We start from the raw sequence: 19,026 nt of genomic DNA, 5'->3' as shown, positions 1-19,026 counted from the left end.
AATTTTGGGTGATATGTGGATTATGGCCTCTGCTAATCGATTACCAAGGGTGGGTAATCGATTACAAGGCTTAAAAGTGAAGACAGGAGGCTAAGATGGTCTCTGGTAATCGATTACCACGGGGTGTAATCGATTACCAGGCTTGAAAATGAGGTCAGGAAGCCATGAGGGCTTCTGGTAATCGATTACCAAGGGGGTGTAATCGATTACCAGGCTTAGAAAGGGGGCTGGAACATTGTGGAGGCCTCTGGTAATCGATTACCAGCCTGTGTAATCGATTACACAGAGGGATGGGTCACTGGTAATCGATTACCAGGCATGTGTAATTGATTACACAGTGCCTTTTTGCATATTTCATGTCCTGAGGCTGTGTAATTCAAGTTTAGCCTCTGGTAATCGATTACCAAGGTTGTGTAATCGATTACCAGAGATGAAAAGCCTTAAGATACCCTTTTAATTGCATGTAGTGGTTATGAGACGCATTTGTGCGGCGGCATAGATAGATTCTTGTGAAAGAGTCTACCCCTTTTCTTTTCTTTCTTGTAGATCGTGATGGCGGCGCAGCTAATCCGTGATCGAGTAGAGATGGAGTGCCTAGAGGGAGTTTGGGAGACCCTCGAAGGCAACACAAGGTGCCGATTTCGAGGCACCATTCGATTCACGGCTACTTCTTTGGTGCATCCAGATGAACCTGCACGGACGCTTTAGCGCACGGTGGAGTGGATACTACCCACGCCTACACCATATCGTCTAGTGGAGCCCGTCCAAGTGATCGAGGTAACGTCATCCGAGGAAGACCCTGAGGAGGATCTTGCGGAGCTACCTCTTGAGCCTGCTGTGGATGCTCTTGACTTTCTAGAGGGTGATGAGGATCCACTTCTTGAGGTGGATCCACTTCAGTGTTTGGGCAAAGAATTCTCAGACGGATAGTTCTTTGAATTCTTTGTTTGGGGAATCAAAAGAATTCTCAGATGGTTAGTTCTTTGAATTCTTTTGGCAAGAGGGAGAAGGAAAGAAGAAGAAAAGAAAAACAGAAGGATAGCATAGTTTTTGTTTTGCAGAATTTTCCTTTCTTCAAGGAAAGATTGAACAAAAACTTAGAATGAATTTGGCAAAGGTTTTTCTGTGCTATTGTATATTGTATTGTGTATATAAAATGCGTGTCAAGGTTTTATATTTATAGAACCTTGATACCTTTTGAGAAAACCATGTTAAGAGTTATAACTCTTAACATTTTCTTCAAAAACATTCACTGGTAATCGATTACCATAATGGTGTAATCGATTACACAATGTATTTTATGAAAAGTTGTGACTCTTTACAATTGGATTTGAATTCCAACGTTCAAATTCACTTGTAATCGATTACTAATATAGTGTAATCGATTACACTATTTAAAAATCATTTTTGGAACGTTGCAAAGCATTGAAACCAATTTGAAAACCATCCTGGTCACTGGTAATCAATTACTACCAAATGGTAATTGATTACCAGAGAGTAAAAACTCTGGTAACTTAGAAGATTTCAGAAAATCCTTTTTAAAACAAAAAGTTTGATATTTGATATTTTTTGAAAAATACTTTTTACTACCTACTTTGACTTGACTTGATGCGTCTTGATTTCTTCATTTGATTATTGAATCTTTGAGTGGAATCTTGAATGCTTAATTCTTTAATCTTGAAACAACTCTTTGAGCTTTGGCATCATTAAAACATCTTGGTGAATCATCATGGTAGCTTTGCTTTCATAGAGGGAACACACCATGAAGCTTCGATAGTTGGTCCTCCTCCTTTGAAAGGTTGATGGATCTATGTCATGTTGGCAAAGGAAGCTATCGACCCTATGAAGGGTAGGGCCTTTTACTGCTCATTTGGACAAAGAGCCTGTTCTTGTCACTACCGCCCTTCCTTCTTTCCTTTTGATGGATACGGGAAGGAGTGATGGTGGTGAAGTTATGGTTTCACCTCGCAACAGGTGTAGCCATAGTGCTAGAGCACCCTCGTCTCCTCCCCTCGTTGCTGGTTACGAATGGGTGAAGGATGATGTCTTTAAGTACTGCTCCTCGATAATGTCCTTTGTGGGCGTCGGGGTTCTATGACGCCAACTAGAGCTGGCCAAACTGGGAAACTCCCATAAGATGATTGTCCAAGCTTGTAGTAAGGATGAGTTTTCATTCATGCATACTGCTCCGTGTTGTCTACTCTTCTTCTATGTCTACCATTTCATGTTTGCAGTCCTGAACTTGACCCTTCCACTGAACACCCTCTAATATGCCTGGTTTAAACATTAGAACATGGCACCTTCTTAGCTTCTTTCTAGCAGTTGGGAAATGGTGAGCACCTTTGAGCTCATGTATCTATTTTTCAATATTCAACCTAGCATGCCCATGTTCCTTTGCTTCTTTTAGATGAAGTTGACAGGGAAGATTGGTTAGTGTTACTTAATAGCGTTTCCAAGAAGATGTTGGAGTTTGACTCGAACGTGTTTTGTAGATTTAAGGATCGCTTCTTCAAGGTCAAGGAAACCAACATCGTTGTTGAAAGGTTTTCATTGATGCTTGATGGGAACCGGGAACCTCGCTTCCTCTTTTACTGGCAGTCAGACCCCACAAGATTCAAATCCTTTGATGTGTCTGGTGCCCCAGAGGTGAGGACAAATAAGGACATTTTGAAGAGATTATCGACCTTGATGGACGTGCAAGCCATCCTGTCCTTACCTTTGACAAACAACCCTCTTACTATTTTGGATGGTAAAGTGTTTTGCCTTTCCTTTTTTGTGTTTGCTTTTGTATCACTCTATCTAAGTTGAACTTTGTTATGTTTTCATTTGTCTTTGGAGGTAAAATGGGTGACTTTGAATGGCAACCCTTTGTGAAGCAGGTTAGCTCTGCTGGTGATGGTGTGCCTCCTCTCTCCACTATCATTCTAATGTCTTCAGGTAGGGAAAGAGGGCAGGCTAGAGTCGATCTTCATCGAGCTTTTGAAGATGACAAGGATAAAGTTGTTGAGGTCACACCAGACGTGCTTCCTGATGCAATCCTACCCCCCAAGGGCATTGGATAGAAGGCTCCAAGAAGATTGGGCCAGAGATGCAAGAGGGGGAGGTGAGCATTTGCTTGCTACACCCCATTGCCACATCATATAGTCACACTTTGTGCATGTCTTTCATGCTTTACATGCCTCATGACACCTAAGCACACTTAGTGGAGAATCTTTGGCTTGATCTTGGATTAGTGGGCTGAACCATAGCTAAAATTCACTAATCATAATTAGTGAAATTTTGGCTCCAAAAATTCAAGTAAAATTTGAATAGAAATTCAAATTTCCCTCCAATTTTGTGTGACACTTAGGCTATAAATAGAGTCCAAGTGTGTGCATTTTTTCAACTTTTATCATTTTAAAATTAAACTTCAAATTTCAGAGCTCTTTTAGAGCACAAAATTTCGTGCTCTTCTCTTACTCTCCCTTCATTCATCTCCTTCTTCCTCCAAGCTCTTATCCATGGCCTCCTATGGTGGTGAGCTTCTTCTAGACTCATCTTCTCCTTGAAGTGGCGTCTCCTCTCTCTCTTCCTTCTTCATTCTGTTGTCATTCATCTTCCAAGAAGCAAAGGAACCCATTGATGAAGAAGATCCTAGGCCTACAAGCTCCAATGGAGCTTACATCACTTCCTTCCATGGCAACCAAGAGGAAGAGCAATGAAGGGGTTGGGGGTCTGTCTAGTTAGTGCAAGAAGTCAAGGAGCTTTGAAGTAGGCTACCAGGTTCATGTCCGGTTTAGGTTTCCCTTCCCCTGCTTGCTTTCTATGTCCGCCTTCAAATACTTTGACTGTTCAAGTTGTTGCTAATCCTCTGAACATGTGGTATCAGAGCAGGTATCTTGTAGAAAGTTTAACGACTTCAAGATTCATGGCCTCTTCAAATTCTTTGTTCCCTGAAGGAAATTCCATCCATAGACCACCTATCTTCAATGGTGAGGGTTACCACTATTGGAAAACCCGTATGCAGATTTTCATTGAAGCCATAGATTTAAACATTTGGGAAGCAATAGAAATAGGACCATACATACCCACTGTAGTAGATGTAAGCACAAGCACCACAACACAAACACCTAGAGATAAGTGGATAGAAGAAGATAGGAGAAGAATCCAGTATGATCTTAAAGCCAAAAATATTATTACTTCAGCCCTAGGAATAGATGAGTATTTTAGAGTGTCAAACTGCACAAATGCCAAGGAGATGTGGGATACTCTCCAACTTACACATGAAGGCACCACTAATCTAGAGTAAATACCCTTACAAGAAGAAAATGAAAGGAACATGAAAGGAACTCCAACGTCTTAATCAAAATGAAGAAACCGACAAAAAGAAAATAAGTATAGCACTTAAAGCCTCATCATCAATACAAGAAGAAAATGAAGAAGAAGATTCAGATGATGAAGAAGACTTCTCACTCTTTGTGAAGAAGTTCTAGAAATTTGTCAAGAGAAGAAGAATAGAGAGGCATCAAAATTTTAACAATGGAAGAAGATCACAAGAAGACTCTCAAGTTCTTAGATGTTACAAATGCAACCAACTTGGTCACATCAAAGCTAATTGTCCTTCAAATGAAGAATGGCCTGAGAAAAGTGATAAGAAAAGGTATGATGAAAGAAGAACCAAGAAGGCCTACATTGCATGGGACGGCAATGATTCATCCGATGGTTCAGAAAAGGAGATCAATCTTCTAACCAAGGATTATGAGAGTGATGAAAACATCTCTCAAGAAGTTTAAACAAAAAGAAAAAGTATGACTTTCATCTTCAAAGATCTAGACACCTTTAATCATGAAAAAGGTAACATCAAAACCATTCTCTTTTGAAATTTTATTTTGGTTGATATTTCTCTTTCAATTAATTTGATTATGATAACTAACAAATTTTTATTTGTTTGTCTTGATTGATTGAAATTGTGAGTATATGGTTAAATGTTCTTGATTGAGTTTTTTTTTCTTTTTCAAAGCATGAAATCTACTTTTAAGAATTTTGATAATGTCTATGATTATTATTCTTCAATACTTGTGTTGATTATTTTGATATAATTTCATGTCTACATGATTTTTTTTTAATTATGCATGATTTTGAATGTGAATTACTTGATTAAGATTCATTCATAAAGTATTTTTAATATATATATTTTCTTTAAGAAAGTATTTTGATATTCATTCAAACCCTTTTCTTTCTTAAAAGTCAGACAACTTTTAGTTTTGGCTAAAATGCTCTCAGGTAATCGATTACCATATTAGTGTAATTGATTACAGGCAGTTATTTCTGGCTATATTACTCTCTGGTAATCGATTACCATATTAGTGTAATCGATTACAACGCGTCCCTGCTCCTATATATTCAAATTTCAAAATCTGAAAGCTGCAACCCCTCACTTTCTCGAAAACCCTCGTTCCCAAAACTTCCTTTTGCCATATCTCACTCATTTCTTGTCCAAATCACCCCCCACAAATTCCAAACTTCATCTTTTTTTTCATTCTCTTTCATTTGAACCGATTGAAATTTCAAAAAATATCTTCAAATGGCGGAACCATCAAAGAAACAAAAGGGTTCTTCAAGTCGGAGTCAACGGCATTCCGAGACTCAGGAAATGTCGATTCCTTCCTCTATTCCCTCTGCCTCATTGTTTTCATCCGAAGAACAACGGATATGGTACACAAATCTCTTTTCTTCTCGTTCTATTGTTGATCCAAAATTCATTGATATGGATTTCTTTTCAAATGAGAGTTTTGAATGCATTCAAGTATTTGAAAACTCCAATCTTATTCCTTTCATGTCTTTAAAATTGCCTGTTTACTCTGATTTAGTCAAAGCCTTCTACTCAAACCTTGAAATCCAAGATGGCACTTTAATTTCTGAAGTTTATGGGATTAAAATGGTCATTGACCAATCCCTATTCTATGATTTAACCCAATTATCCAATGAAGGTGTACCATTTGAAAGTACACTGATTGATGATTGGAAATATGAATTCTCTGTGCATGATGCCCGCCGGTTGGTTTGTACCAACCAAGCAGATATGACCGGAAGGCTTCTTGCTGGTTCATTGGCTTTTGAGAGCCGCATCCTTCATTATCTCATTGTGCGTATCTTGCTTCCAAGATCTTCAAACCTTGCACAGGTTTCTGAAGAAGATCTTATTGTTATGTGGGCTTTTCATAAAGGCCGAAAAATTGATTGGGCACACTTAGTCCGATATCACATGCATAAGGCATTGCGATTAAATGCTCCATTGCCATATCCACACCTAGTCACCCTCTTCCTTCAACACTTCAACATCCCTCTTGATTATGAACCTTATGTTCCAATCAAGAGATCCTTTCTAATAGGCGCGACTGTCATTGCATCCTTTGGTTATCAAAAAAAGCATGATGGCTCTTGGGTGAAAAAGGGTGCTCGACCTGTTGATGAAGAAGGACATGGTGGAGAAGATTCTCCTCTTCTTCAAAAGATTTTGGATAGGTTCGATGGTCTTCAAACCTTTGTTGGTGAAAGGTTTGATACTTTGGAGTTACAAGTGGACATGTGCTTCAATGAGATGAAGTCAAGAATCACCAAGGTCGAAGAAGATGTTTCTTATATTCGTATAAGCTTTGATCTACCACCACCGCCACCACCATCATCTTAGTTTTCTATTATTTTTAATATTACTAGTACTTTGTTTTCTAGTCGTGTATTTGGCTATATTATGAAATTTGAACAATTTAGTATTTCTTTATTTGCATGGTATGATTGAACAAATATGAATTATGTTATCTATCCATGTTTCTTGCTTCATGATTGGTTTATATTCTTCAATGAATGTCTTGTGTATGATTAGTAGTGTAAGTATGTTTTTTACTTATTACGCACTTTGGCTTTTTTGTTGATGCCAAAGGGGAAGAGAAATAGGGATTAAATCAAGAACTCACATAAGTAATTAACTTAATGTCAAGTGAAGCATAAACTCAAAAACAAAGGGGGAGAATGGAAAATTAAGTGAGTCATCGACTAGGAAAAAGTGTGTGTATGTGTTTCTTGATTTCAGAGTTGTCATCATCAAAAAGGGGGAGATTGTAGAAGCAAGCTTCATGATGTTGAATCAAGATTGATTCAAGGATTTTTTATGATAACAAAGATGATGACAAAAATCCCAAGAGAATGAGTTCAAGATTGAATCAAGAACACTTCAAGAATCAAGAGGAAATTTGATTTCAAGATTCAAGAATCAAGTTTCAAGATTTAAGTTTCAAGAATCAAGACTCAAGAATAATCAAGTTGAAGATTCAAGAATCAAGAAAAGACTCAATCAAGATAAGTACTAAAAAGTTTTTCAAAACATTGAGTAGCACATGATTTTTTCACAAAACCTTTTACCAAAGAGTTTTTACTCTCTGGTAATCGATTACCAGTTTATTGTAATCGATTACCAGTAGCAAAGATTGTTTTCAAAAAGCTTTCAACTGAAATTACAACGTTCCAATTGATTTCAAAATGGTGTAATCGATTACAATGATTTGGTAATCGATGATTACCAGTGTGTTTGAACGTTGAAATTCAAATTCAAATGTGAAAAGTCACATCCTTTCACAAAAATGTTTTGTGTAATCGATTACAATGATTTGGTAATCGATTACCAGTGATAAGTTTTGAATAAAAATCAAAAGATGTAACTCTTCCAATGGTTTTCAAGTTTGTCTAAAGGTCATAACTCTTCTAATGGTTTTCTTGACAAGACATGAAGAGTCTATAAAAGCAAGACCTAGATTTGCATTTTATCAATTCATTCAATGCATTGAATACATTGATTTCAATCCTTTACAACCCTTGAGTCTCTTTGAACATCTTCTTGAATTTCTTCTTCTTCTTCCTTTGTCAAAAGCTTTCTTAAGTTTTCTGGTTTTCCAAACCTTGAAAACGAAACTTGTGCTATTCATCTTTTTCATTCCTTTCTCCCTTTGCCAAAAAGAATTCGCCAAGGACTAACCGCCTGAATTCTTTTTGTGTCTCTTGTCTCCCTTTTCCAAAAGAACAAAGGACTAACCGCCTAAATTCTTTTGTGTCTCCCTTCTCCCTTGTCAAAGAATTCAAAACGACACAGTCTGAGAATTTTTTTGATTCTTCCCTTTCCCATAAACAAAAGATTTCAAAGGACTAACTGCCTGAGAATTCTTTTGTTTCCCCTTCACAAAGTTTCAAAGGACTAACCGCCTGAGAACTTTATCTTAACACATTGGAGGGTACATCCTTTGTGGTACAAGTAGAGGGTACATCTACTTGGGTTGTTGTAACTGAGAACAAGAGAGGGTACATCTCTTGTGGATTAGTTCTAGTGGAGGATACATCCACTAGGTTGTTCAAAGAGAACAAGGGAGGGTACATCCCTTGTGGATCCTTGCTTGTAAAGGATTTTACAAGGTTGAAAAGAAATCTCAAGGACCGCAGGTCGTTTGGGGACTGGATGTAGGCACGGGTTGTTACCGAACCAGTATAAAACTCTTGTGTTTGTTTTCTTCTTCCCTACACTCTTTATTTTCCGCTATCCACTTTAATTATCGCTTTTACTTTTGGTTAAGTTTCTATCTCTGTTCTTTATTTTCTTAACATTATAGTAAAAGCCTAAGAAGGATAATTTTTAATTAGTAAAGGTCTAGTAATAATTAATTCAACCCCCCCCCCTTCTTAATTATTCTGAGGCCACTTGATCCAACATGCCCTAGGTTTGTCGACCCTCTGAAGATTCGACCAGGGACTTACTTGAGCTTTTTACCAATGGCGAAAGGCTCACCAAGGGCGAACATTGGGTTTGATGAGCCTTCGAAGATTCGACCAAAGACGTATCTGCCCTAAGAAGTATCTACCTTAACAATTTAGTACCTTACAGTGAAGCTCCGAGAGAGCTTTCCCTGACCAAAGGTGGTCATTAGGTCTACATAACCTCTGGTTTCTACTCTCTCTCTGGAAAAACCAAAGAGTGGTCCATAGTGTGGTTGAATCATGTCTGGTGAGACTTCAAGCCTTTGAAATGTCTTCTAATTAAGTATATAAGTGGAACTGCCTTGCTTGATAAGGACCTTGGACACCATGAAGTTGGTGATGACAATGGAGATGACCATGGGGTCATCCTGGTTGATGGAGTCAAAGCTTTTGAAATCTTTGTTGGTGAATGTTATGGGAGGGAGGCTTCTGGTGACTATTGTTCGTTGTTGACGTCAATATCTTTGATGGCGTGGAGATGATGCTTTTGGGACTGGCTAGATAACCTGATAATGAAATATGCCCACAATGGTGTTGATTACACCTTTAATCTTCTAGGTGGGTTCATCCTCTTACTCTTGTTAAGGTTGACGTTCACACCTTTAGGGGTGACACCTTTGTCTCCCTCTCTCTTTAGTTCGATCCCTCCTTCTATCGGCATCTTGTTTACTGTGATGGTCGTCCTGGTGCCCCCCGACCTACCTTTAGTTCGGTTTTCATCAATCCTTTATACGAACTGAGCTGGGTATTTGGCTTTTATGAAAACCTTTATTTTGTCTTTGAGGACCCAACAATCTTCAATATTGTGGCCATGATTGCGATGGTACCTACAGTGTTTGGTTTTGTCCAACCCAGGTCTAGGAGGAGGTATAAGGGGTAATTATATGGGTATCTTTGCGTGGAAGGCTTTTTCGAGAATAGTGACTTGATTTGTTGTCAATGGTGTGTGACACCCGTACCTTTGTCTCCTCGGAAGAGGCTGATGCTTGTCTGGTATTTGCCGCTTGTCCGACTTGTGTGAGTCGACCCTTGCGCTACTTTTGCTTTGAACCTCTTTCATCTGGTCTTTTGGACTTCGTTTCTGAACCTCGACATTTCTTCCATCCAAATGTAACCTTCACCTCTCTCACATAGGTCGTCCATGCTGCTAGCAGGTTTCTTGCACAGACTATCCACGACATTTCCCAGTCGCAACACTAACAACATGGAGTGTAAAGCCACCTCAGGAATGAAATTCCTGATTTGGACAATAATTCAATCGAACATATCCACGAATTTTTTACGTGACTCATCATTTTCCTGGCATAAACTAGCTAGGGCTACAAATGTCAAGCAATGTGGCCGACTCTTTGCATACTGGGAACTAAAGCATTCAACAAGGGTGTCGAAGCTGTGAATGGACCATGGAGGGAGTCCTCCATACCATGTCAATGATTCCCCTTTAAGGGACGTTAGGAAGACTCGACACAAGATCGCGTCATCATTGGTGTAGAGATTATCCTAGGTGAGGAATGCATCCAGATGTTTGCTTGGATCAGTAGTTTCGTCATAAACGCGGGTCAACCTCTATGATGCAATCGACAAAAGGGTTTCATCGAGTCATCTGTCCTTCATAGTGATGTGCGTGCAAGATATGGTTTGTCCCCTTGGGGCCATATCACATGAGCCTCCAACTCGTCATGGTCGACCTTCAATTTTCTAAGTTCCTCCCCGTGGCGACATTCCATCTCTGTGATGCATGCTTGAAGTTAACAGAGAACATCGTTGTCCATCATGGTCGTCAGAGGAGGATTGGAGTTTTCTGGGAATGGCTTTCGCCGAAGGCCAGAGCGTGTGCTAACTATGAATGTGGGTGGTCATAGGGGAAGTTTTACCACGACCCCACGATAGGCGCCAAATGTACTTACCAAAATCTGGAGCAGATTGAAGTCAAGGTTGACATAGCTTGGAAGGACTCCACGGTACCTGCGAAAAGAGACTCTAACGTTTAAGTATGTGAGTGAGTTGAGAATGTGATGGAAAGTGAAGATAGAACCTGGTTATTTATAACGTTGGATAGGGGTCCTAGTTCCTTGATTGTTGGGGTTGTTACAATAGTGTAACAACTGTATAGATAAATTGTGGCTACTAGAAGAGCGGGTACTTGTAATTTGATAGGAGGATAATGACATTATCATTAAAATTCAAATATATTAACAGCTTACCGGTCCAACGACCCAGCTCTAAGAGAGCAGTGTCCGTGTTCCTATACTAGGATAGACGAGGAGGACTATCGTGTATATTTTAATGCCACGTCACTTGCCATGTCAGTTTGTGGACCCCGTAAACACAATTAATTAAAATACCATGTAATTTTGATTAATAAGTTTTTATTGATTAAATATTTTTTAATTTTAGATTTAAATATTTAAAACATGTATAATACTTTTTTAAAATCACTTATATTTAAGCACTATGAATATATAATTATTTTAAATTAAATTACTTATAAGATTATTATATGGGTAAATTTTTATTCCAAGTTTTTAATAGAATTGTATTTTTAAGGATTTAAATTTAAAATATCTAATTAAATAAAATAGATTTCACAAATTAATTTGTTTTTTTTTTATGTGTTACAATGGCAAAAGCTTGTAAACAAGGAACAAACCTAAACACACTACATCATGCTCTGAAACTCATCTTGGAAAATAGCTACCGCAAAAAATGATATGTCTACAAAAGAAATTAACCCATGATCTAAAGAGAAACCATACTTAACAAATTGGTGAACTACCTTATTGTAATCTCTAGAAACATGAATAAAATGGACTCTCATAGTTGGTGCAATGCTCGCCTTAATTGCATCTATAATACATTTATCATTAACATTGAATACCTTTTGGCCTTGAATCATTAACATGCATCTACAATAAATTTGTTTACTCAATAGTAAATTTTAATCACCAGATGCATAAATAAATTGGAATAACATAAAATTATTGTTAAACCAATAATTTCAAATTCAAATCCTAAAAATGTAATTTATTAATATTACTTAAAATAAAATTTTATTATGTATAATAATCATATTTGATTCAATCCGAGTATGATTTTACAAAAAAGTTTCTTTCAATTAAATCTAAAATATTATTAATCAAATTTAAATATAAGACAATATTATTTCAAATTAGTTACATTATATTGCACTTAATTTTTGCAATTAATTTATAAAATGATATATTGTTTGATAACGAGTAATTAATTAGACATATAAGTATTATTTTAAATTTTATTTTATTTTCAACCATATTAGTTTTTAAAAAATATAAAATATAAGTATATGTTTTTTTTTCTATTGTTTGATTTTGATCAAAATGGTTGATTTTATCTCATTTTAACTTTTTTTTTTATCTACAAACAAATAATTACGTAACGACCCGCAATGACCCTTATGCATGGGTTATTTAGCAGTTATGATTAAAAAGACATGGGTTATTTAGCAGATATGATTAAAAAGATTGACATTAAAATTAAGTAATTGAATATAAATAATTAATGTACTGAACTTAAGTTGAATCTTTTGATAAAAATAATTTTTTATTAAATTTTATTTATCTTTAATTGAATTTCAAATTAATGAGATATTTTGTCGTCAACAGTATATACGAGTGAGAAGAGAAAAAAAAATTAACATTGAAAAGTGTCTTAGGAGTTGGTAAGACAACAAAAACTGCCCACCCCTACCAACCCATTACCATCATCGTTCAACCAACCAACTAACCTCATCGCATTTCATTTGTCACCAACCATCCCATTTTTCTCTTATTCAAATCCTCTCTCATCTCTTCCTTTTCGCTGGCAATTAACTCACGAGGGCTGCACATCGACAATGGGTGGGGAGCGGAACAAGGTCTTCTCTTTGGCCGAGGTCTCTCAGCACAACAATGCCAAAGACTGTTGGCTTGTCATTCATGGCAAGGTATTATTGCATTTTGCTTTCTGGGGTTTCAGTTTCAATTTTTTCTTTGCTTCTATTGAAATTCTTGTGTTTTGAGTTTGGTGGAACCATTAGAGATTCGGTTGGGTTGGGTCTGGGTTGGTTCTAGTTCATGCTGTTTAAAGTTTTTATTTTTTGTGCTTTATTTTGTTCTTTGTCCAAACTAACTTAGTTAGTGGACTGGGGTTCGCCAGATCTATCTAAGGGCTGGGACTTGTTTTGATCTGCTTGATGGGTTCCATTCTATGCCATTTTCTTCTGCTTTGGAAAATTATGAAAAATTAATAGTGATTTAATTTGAAGCATATAAAGTGCTTCTTCTAAGTATTTTTGCTTAGCTGAATGGTTTTAACTGTTATGCTGAATTTGTAGCGATACTTCATTATATATATATATATATATATATATATATATATATATATATATATATATATATATATATATATATATATATATTAGGGTTTTAAAAAGGTTTCTTGCATTCTTTGTAATGAAATTAATTGATGCCATACCAAATTTCATGTTCTGGATCGTGAGTGAATGATAGAGAGTTGAAGGTTTTTAGTTATTACAAGCTTACTGAAATGAAATTGAATTAGGGTGATTTGACAAATGAAGTGATGACCATTAATGGTTAGGTATGTATGTTGGTTGGCATGCTTTCATGCTATCTTTTGTTCTTCATTGTATCGAGGACTTTAATTTTGTAGAAAAGTGGTGAAGAGTAGTTTTGGAAACAATGGAGTATTAAACTTCACTTTGTGCTTCTTGCCTTCATTGTTGACTTGTAAACTCTGGATATAAGAAAATTCTTTCAATATTTCCCCATTTATATTCCATGTAATTCACTTCTTTCAGGATGCACATTCTGTTTATCATACAGGATGCTTGGAATTGTGACTGAGATTTACTCACTCTTGTCATTGTCTTTATGCATGTCTCCTTTTTCCACTTTTTATCTTTCTCCACTGAATTGGGAATCATTCCACATTCTCATAGATCATAATCATATCTGATAATTTTATGGTGCTAGGGAGTACTGAATCATGTGCCTGTTAGGTTTAAGAAAATAGTCAAAATACCATTGTGCCATTTGTAGACTTGAGCTTTTGAGGTAAGTTAGAGATTTAGGTTCAATTTCGACAAACTTCTCTACAATTACTTCTAAGAGGAATAAAGGAGGTAAAATAAATCAATCTTCTCTCATAAGCTGATATCAAGTCATGCAGTTCATCCTTCGGAAATGTTAGATGTCAGAGTCTAAAACAGTTAAGATGCATAATTTGAATATAACTTATGAGAAAAGTTTGATTCTTTTTTTTTTTCCTACTTGTATAAGTGTTTTTTAAGAAGTTTGTACAAACTGTTCACTAGTGGATGGAATTAAAACTAAAAATCTGGTAATTGATTGGGAATCATGTTGTGGTGGTGCACTCTGTTTGGCTACCTTACCATTTCTTTTGTGGAACAGGTTTATAATGTGACAAAGTTCTTGGAGGACCACCCTGGAGGGGATGAGGTCCTGTTGTCTTCCACAGGTATCCAACATTGTCTCTGAATGCACTTAATTTATTCATAATACCTCATGATCTCAGCAAAGTGAGATTCCTGCAAATGCCTTACAACACTTCAAATGACACATGCTTGCAGGGAAAGATGCAACCAATGATTTTGAGGATATTGGTCACAGCACCAGCGCCGTAGCCATGATGGATGAGTTCTATGTTGGAGACATTGATACATCAACCATCCCCAGCAAGGTTAAGTACACTCCTCCAAAACAACCTCACTATAACCAGGACAAGATGCCGGAGTTCATCATCAGGATCCTCCAGTTTCTAGTTCCCTTGTTTATCTTGGGTTTGGCAGTTGGTATTCGTTTCTACACCAAATCAACATAATCATTTAACTGCAAGAGCACATGAATATAGGCATTTGCAATATTGTGTTGGTGTTGAAAGACCCCCCAGTTTGTTTTATCTTTTTTGTGCTGCAATGACGAGGGGTTGCTAGGATATGCCATATGAATTGTGCTTGTTTCCCTTTTCGGTGTAATTTGGTGTTAAATATCAGATTGCCTTTCTCTGTCACTGATTTGCTAAAGGAGCAATTTTGGTGATTCTAAATAAACTAATAAACTTGTGGTCCTAATGGAAGTAAGAATCTTCTTATCTCTCGTTTTAGTCATAATTACATTAGCATGGTCTATGAATCTACTCTTTGCCTGATACTAACAGGTTGTTTTCTTATGAATTACCTAATAAAGGATTTGATCCTCTCTGAATCTCAATGCATTCGCTTAATCATTGTTTAGCCATCTTTTCTCGAGGTCTTTAGAATCAACAAAAAAGAAACACAATTTGACACACTATGGTATTTGTTGACCAAGAAAAGCCAGAGGATGTGTTCCTAAACAGAAAAGGCTTTCTTTGCATATATGTCTTATATTTGGTTGCTTCCTCAGTATGGCGTAACTGCTTACAATGTGCTTTGAGGTGTATAATATTTGACTCCTAGAAAGTAAAGATACGTGCTGAATTAAGAAAATCACGTTTTTTTTTTAAAGTAATTTTAGGATATTCACCACAATTTTTGTAGTATCCAATCACAAGTTTAATAGTTAAGCTATCACATACCTCTCCTCTAAAAGAAGGTGAACTGAGTAGAATAAAAAACTAATTTGAATTGATTTGGAAATAATATCAATTTGACTAAACCACCAACTAACATGACATTTTTTCGTAGCATTGAACCTGGATCTCTTATGAAGAGTCTTAGGTTTGAATCTTATGGATGGAAAAATATTGTTGAAAAAGAATATTTCACGAAAGGTAACTAACAAGTAGGGTGAAAACACATCAGCCTCGCCTTTGGTAGGCTTGAACTTAGCCAACGTCATAATTATTAAGTTTAAGTCTAACTTGTTATATAGGTCACTTTTTAAGGCATGATCTAACATATTTAAAAGTTTGACCTGGATTGAAAGTTTATTTACAAGGTGAGTGTTATAAAAAAACTTATAAATAATAAGCTAATAGGCATATAGGTCTAATTAGGCCATCGGGCCTTAGGATGTGTATTCTATAATTTATTTTTGAATCTAAGTCATTTGACCATGTGAAAGTGAAATCAATTTAATGAAAAATCTTATTTGTTTCCTTATTACTCTACGTAACATAAATATGATTAGCAATTGAGAGACAATTAAGAAAGTTGAATTGAGTCAAAGTTATACTATTTTATTTTTTTATTTTTCATTAGATACTATTAAATGTGAAATCGAGCTCGTTGAGTTTCTCAAAAGTTAATGGTTTGATGGGGTTCTTGTGGCTTTACCTAAAACTGTTGCAGCTTTAGTTAGTTTTCTTGTTTCACTATTTTCCATGTACAAAAGAAATAAGATATAAAAATATTTAATTTCGGATAATTTCCTTTTTCATTCATGACTAATATTTGAATGATAAAGGTGAGGGGCATGTTGTATTTGGTTAGGCTGAATACCTGAGTACTTCTAGGAGAATCGCTTTAAATGACAAGGTGATGGGTACTCATGTATTTGGTCTATTCAAATACTTGAGCACTTATAGGAGAATCACCTTAGATGATAAAGGTTTTTAGTTTGTGCTTGTTTATAGTTGAATCATTTTTTGAGATTTGGATATGAGACGCTACATCTTCTTGCCATTATGGCTTTGGAAAAATAGTCGTTGTGGTACATGAAACGAGGCATCATCTTCTTTATCCTTAGTTTGGAGAGATCTAATGGATGAAAAGGCTTTGGGCCTTATCAACCTGTCATACCCTAATTTCGTCCGGGGACCTTTGCTTGGTGGCATGCAACTTTTGTTTGACCATTTTGAGGTACTTGGCATCCATCATTAGGCAATTTGTGAAGTTCCGTGACATGCCAGAAGCCAAAAGAAAAGTGTTGTAGCACAATCCGTGAAGTTCCGTGACATGCCGGAAATTAAAAGCAAGTGTTAGTGCGCAATCCGCAAAGTTCCGTAACGTTCCGGAATGCAAAAAAGGGATGATTACGTAATCCGTAAGGTTTTGTAACATTACGGAAAGAAAACAAGCATCGTTACGAAATTCGTAAAGTTTCGTAACGCTACGAAAAAAATCACCAAAAAAAGGCAAAGGGGGTGTTTTTAGTAAAATGGGGGGTGCAAATAGTAATTTTCGAATCTGGGCCCTTCTAGATGTTTCTGGGCAATTTCTTGCTTAAGGTGGAAGCAACCTAGCTCGCCTGGTCGAACTAGATGGCAACCACCTCCCCCGTTTTGTTAAAAAATGGGATTCCGGGGCTTCCGGGACACCCGTAATGCTTCCGTAAAATTCCCATAACCCTAAATAAGCATATTTCACTTAATACGGTTGAGGGGGAAGAGAAAAAAAAGAAGAAAATCAAGTCCTATATGCTTCCATAAGGCTTCCGTAACTTTTCCATAAATTACGAAAGAAGGGGGGTGAACTTATCAAAATTGGGGGAGTGCAAATAGCAATTTCGAAATTTTGAATTGGACCTTCCATAATGTTTTTTTGAAGCTGGATTGCTTCTGGAGGAAGCAACCCAGCTCGCCTGGGAGAGCTGAGCTTGCCTGGGCGAGCTCGGCGGCAACCTCCTCCCCCTTTTTCCTATAAATAGGCTGAAGGGGGTTGTTCTAAGGATCCCGGAGCCCCCTGGCTATGTATTTCAGCTGTTTTGGGTGAAAAAATTGTTTCCGTGAAGAAAATCCAAGCCGAGGTGCTTCCGTAACGCTTCCGAGATGTTTCCGTAAGCAAATCCGTAAAGGTTTTCGTCCGTTCTTCACCGTTCTTCATCCGTTCTCCATCTGTTCTTCGTTCTTCAACGGGTAAGTTTTCAAATCCGAGGCTTTCAATTCATTTCTTATTTTTTAAGCTTTCATCTTTATTTCGTTCATTTTCGATTTCTTTTCTTCCGTCTTTAACGCGCTTTTACCGTTTTTTTAAGTCCTTTTCTCATCTAATAAATGATAAAAATGAATTTCAACCGATCATTTGTGTTGTAATATCGTTTAATCACTTTTAAAACAAAATCTAACCGATCGTTCACGTTGTAACCTCGGTTAAACAAAAAAAAAAGCAAAATAATAATAAAATAATCAAAATATCTTGAAAAATAATAATAAAATAAATCAAAATATCTTTGAATAAAATAATAAAAAAAATCAATCGGACGTTTTTCTTTGGAAGTTTCCTTGAATGAATTGATTAATAACCAAAGTGAAACTAAGGCTAAAATCAACTCACAAATCAAGCTTTGTCCGCAAAAATCACTAAAAACCGTTTCAAGGTCCAACGTCTTAAACGGTCCTCTTTGCTTTTATCGGTTAAACATGGACCGTTCAAAAGCATAAAATCAACATGTAACTTTACCGCTTTTGCAAGAACTACGTAGGTCTGATTTCCTCATCGCAATTGAGGATACGTAGAAGCAAAAGCCCCGCTTTTGTCGACCACCCCAAGAGATCGTTAATGGTCCAATGCCTTAACGTTTCTCTCCTTTCAAAAACAAGAGATCGTTAATGGTCCAACGCCTTAACGTTTCTCTCCTTTCAAAATCAAAAGACCGTTTAATGGTCCAACACCTTAAATGACCTTTTGTTCAATAAAAACATATTGTGCAAAAAAAGACAAAAACAACTTAACCAAACACTTTGTTCCCAAAGAACTATGTAGGTCTGATTTCCTTATCGCAATTAAGGAATACGTAGGAGCAAGGGAAACACCCTCGTCGACCGCAAAAAGATAAAAAAATATAAAAAGGAATAAAGACGTAAAAGGAAACTTAAAAATTGAAGTCATGTTTGCACATTTAATTAAAGGCTGTCGTCTCGTGTGACGGACGCGTGGGGTGCTAATACCTTCCCCGTGCGTAAATACAACTCCCGAACCTTTCACTTAAAGTTCGTAGATCACGTCTTTTCCGTTTTTTCCGATGTTTTCCTCAAATAAACTTTGGTGGTGACTCCGCGTGTATTCCTTTCTTGGAACACACACCCACGAGTCACACGTCGCCCTCCCGCCGAAGGGCAGGTTGCGACACAACCATTTTGGGCTTTCCTATAAAAATGAGGTTTCACCCTGGTCATTTTAACTTTTCTTTCATTTTGATATTTGTTCTTTGTCGAGAAGTGCATTGTTCTAGAAGGTCGATACCTATTTAAGTCACGTATTGATTTTTAAATTATAAGTTTGAGTTCTAGAATTGGTGCCTCCAGGAAATCAGAGGGGTCAGGTTCCAA

The 19,026-nt window shown here is 36.8% G+C and overlaps 1 protein-coding gene across 1 annotated transcript; it reads left to right on the top strand.

Annotated features, from left to right (window-relative positions):
- Positions 1–12,449: 12,449 nt before the first annotated feature.
- Positions 12,450–14,947, top strand: LOC114406302 (cytochrome b5, seed isoform-like). Its single transcript, XM_028368972.1, has 3 exons — positions 12,450–12,739; positions 14,229–14,295; positions 14,408–14,947. Exons 1-3 carry the CDS (start codon positions 12,650–12,652, stop codon positions 14,656–14,658), a joined length of 408 nt encoding a protein of 135 aa, XP_028224773.1. The 5' UTR covers positions 12,450–12,649; the 3' UTR covers positions 14,659–14,947.
- The last annotated feature ends 4,079 nt before the right edge of the window (positions 14,948–19,026 follow it).

Source organism: Glycine soja, chromosome 3 (genome assembly GCF_004193775.1).
Source record: "Glycine soja cultivar W05 chromosome 3, ASM419377v2, whole genome shotgun sequence".
In the NCBI taxonomy this organism is placed as follows: domain Eukaryota; kingdom Viridiplantae; phylum Streptophyta; class Magnoliopsida; order Fabales; family Fabaceae; genus Glycine; species Glycine soja.
This window is presented reverse-complemented; position numbering and strand designations above follow the sequence as displayed.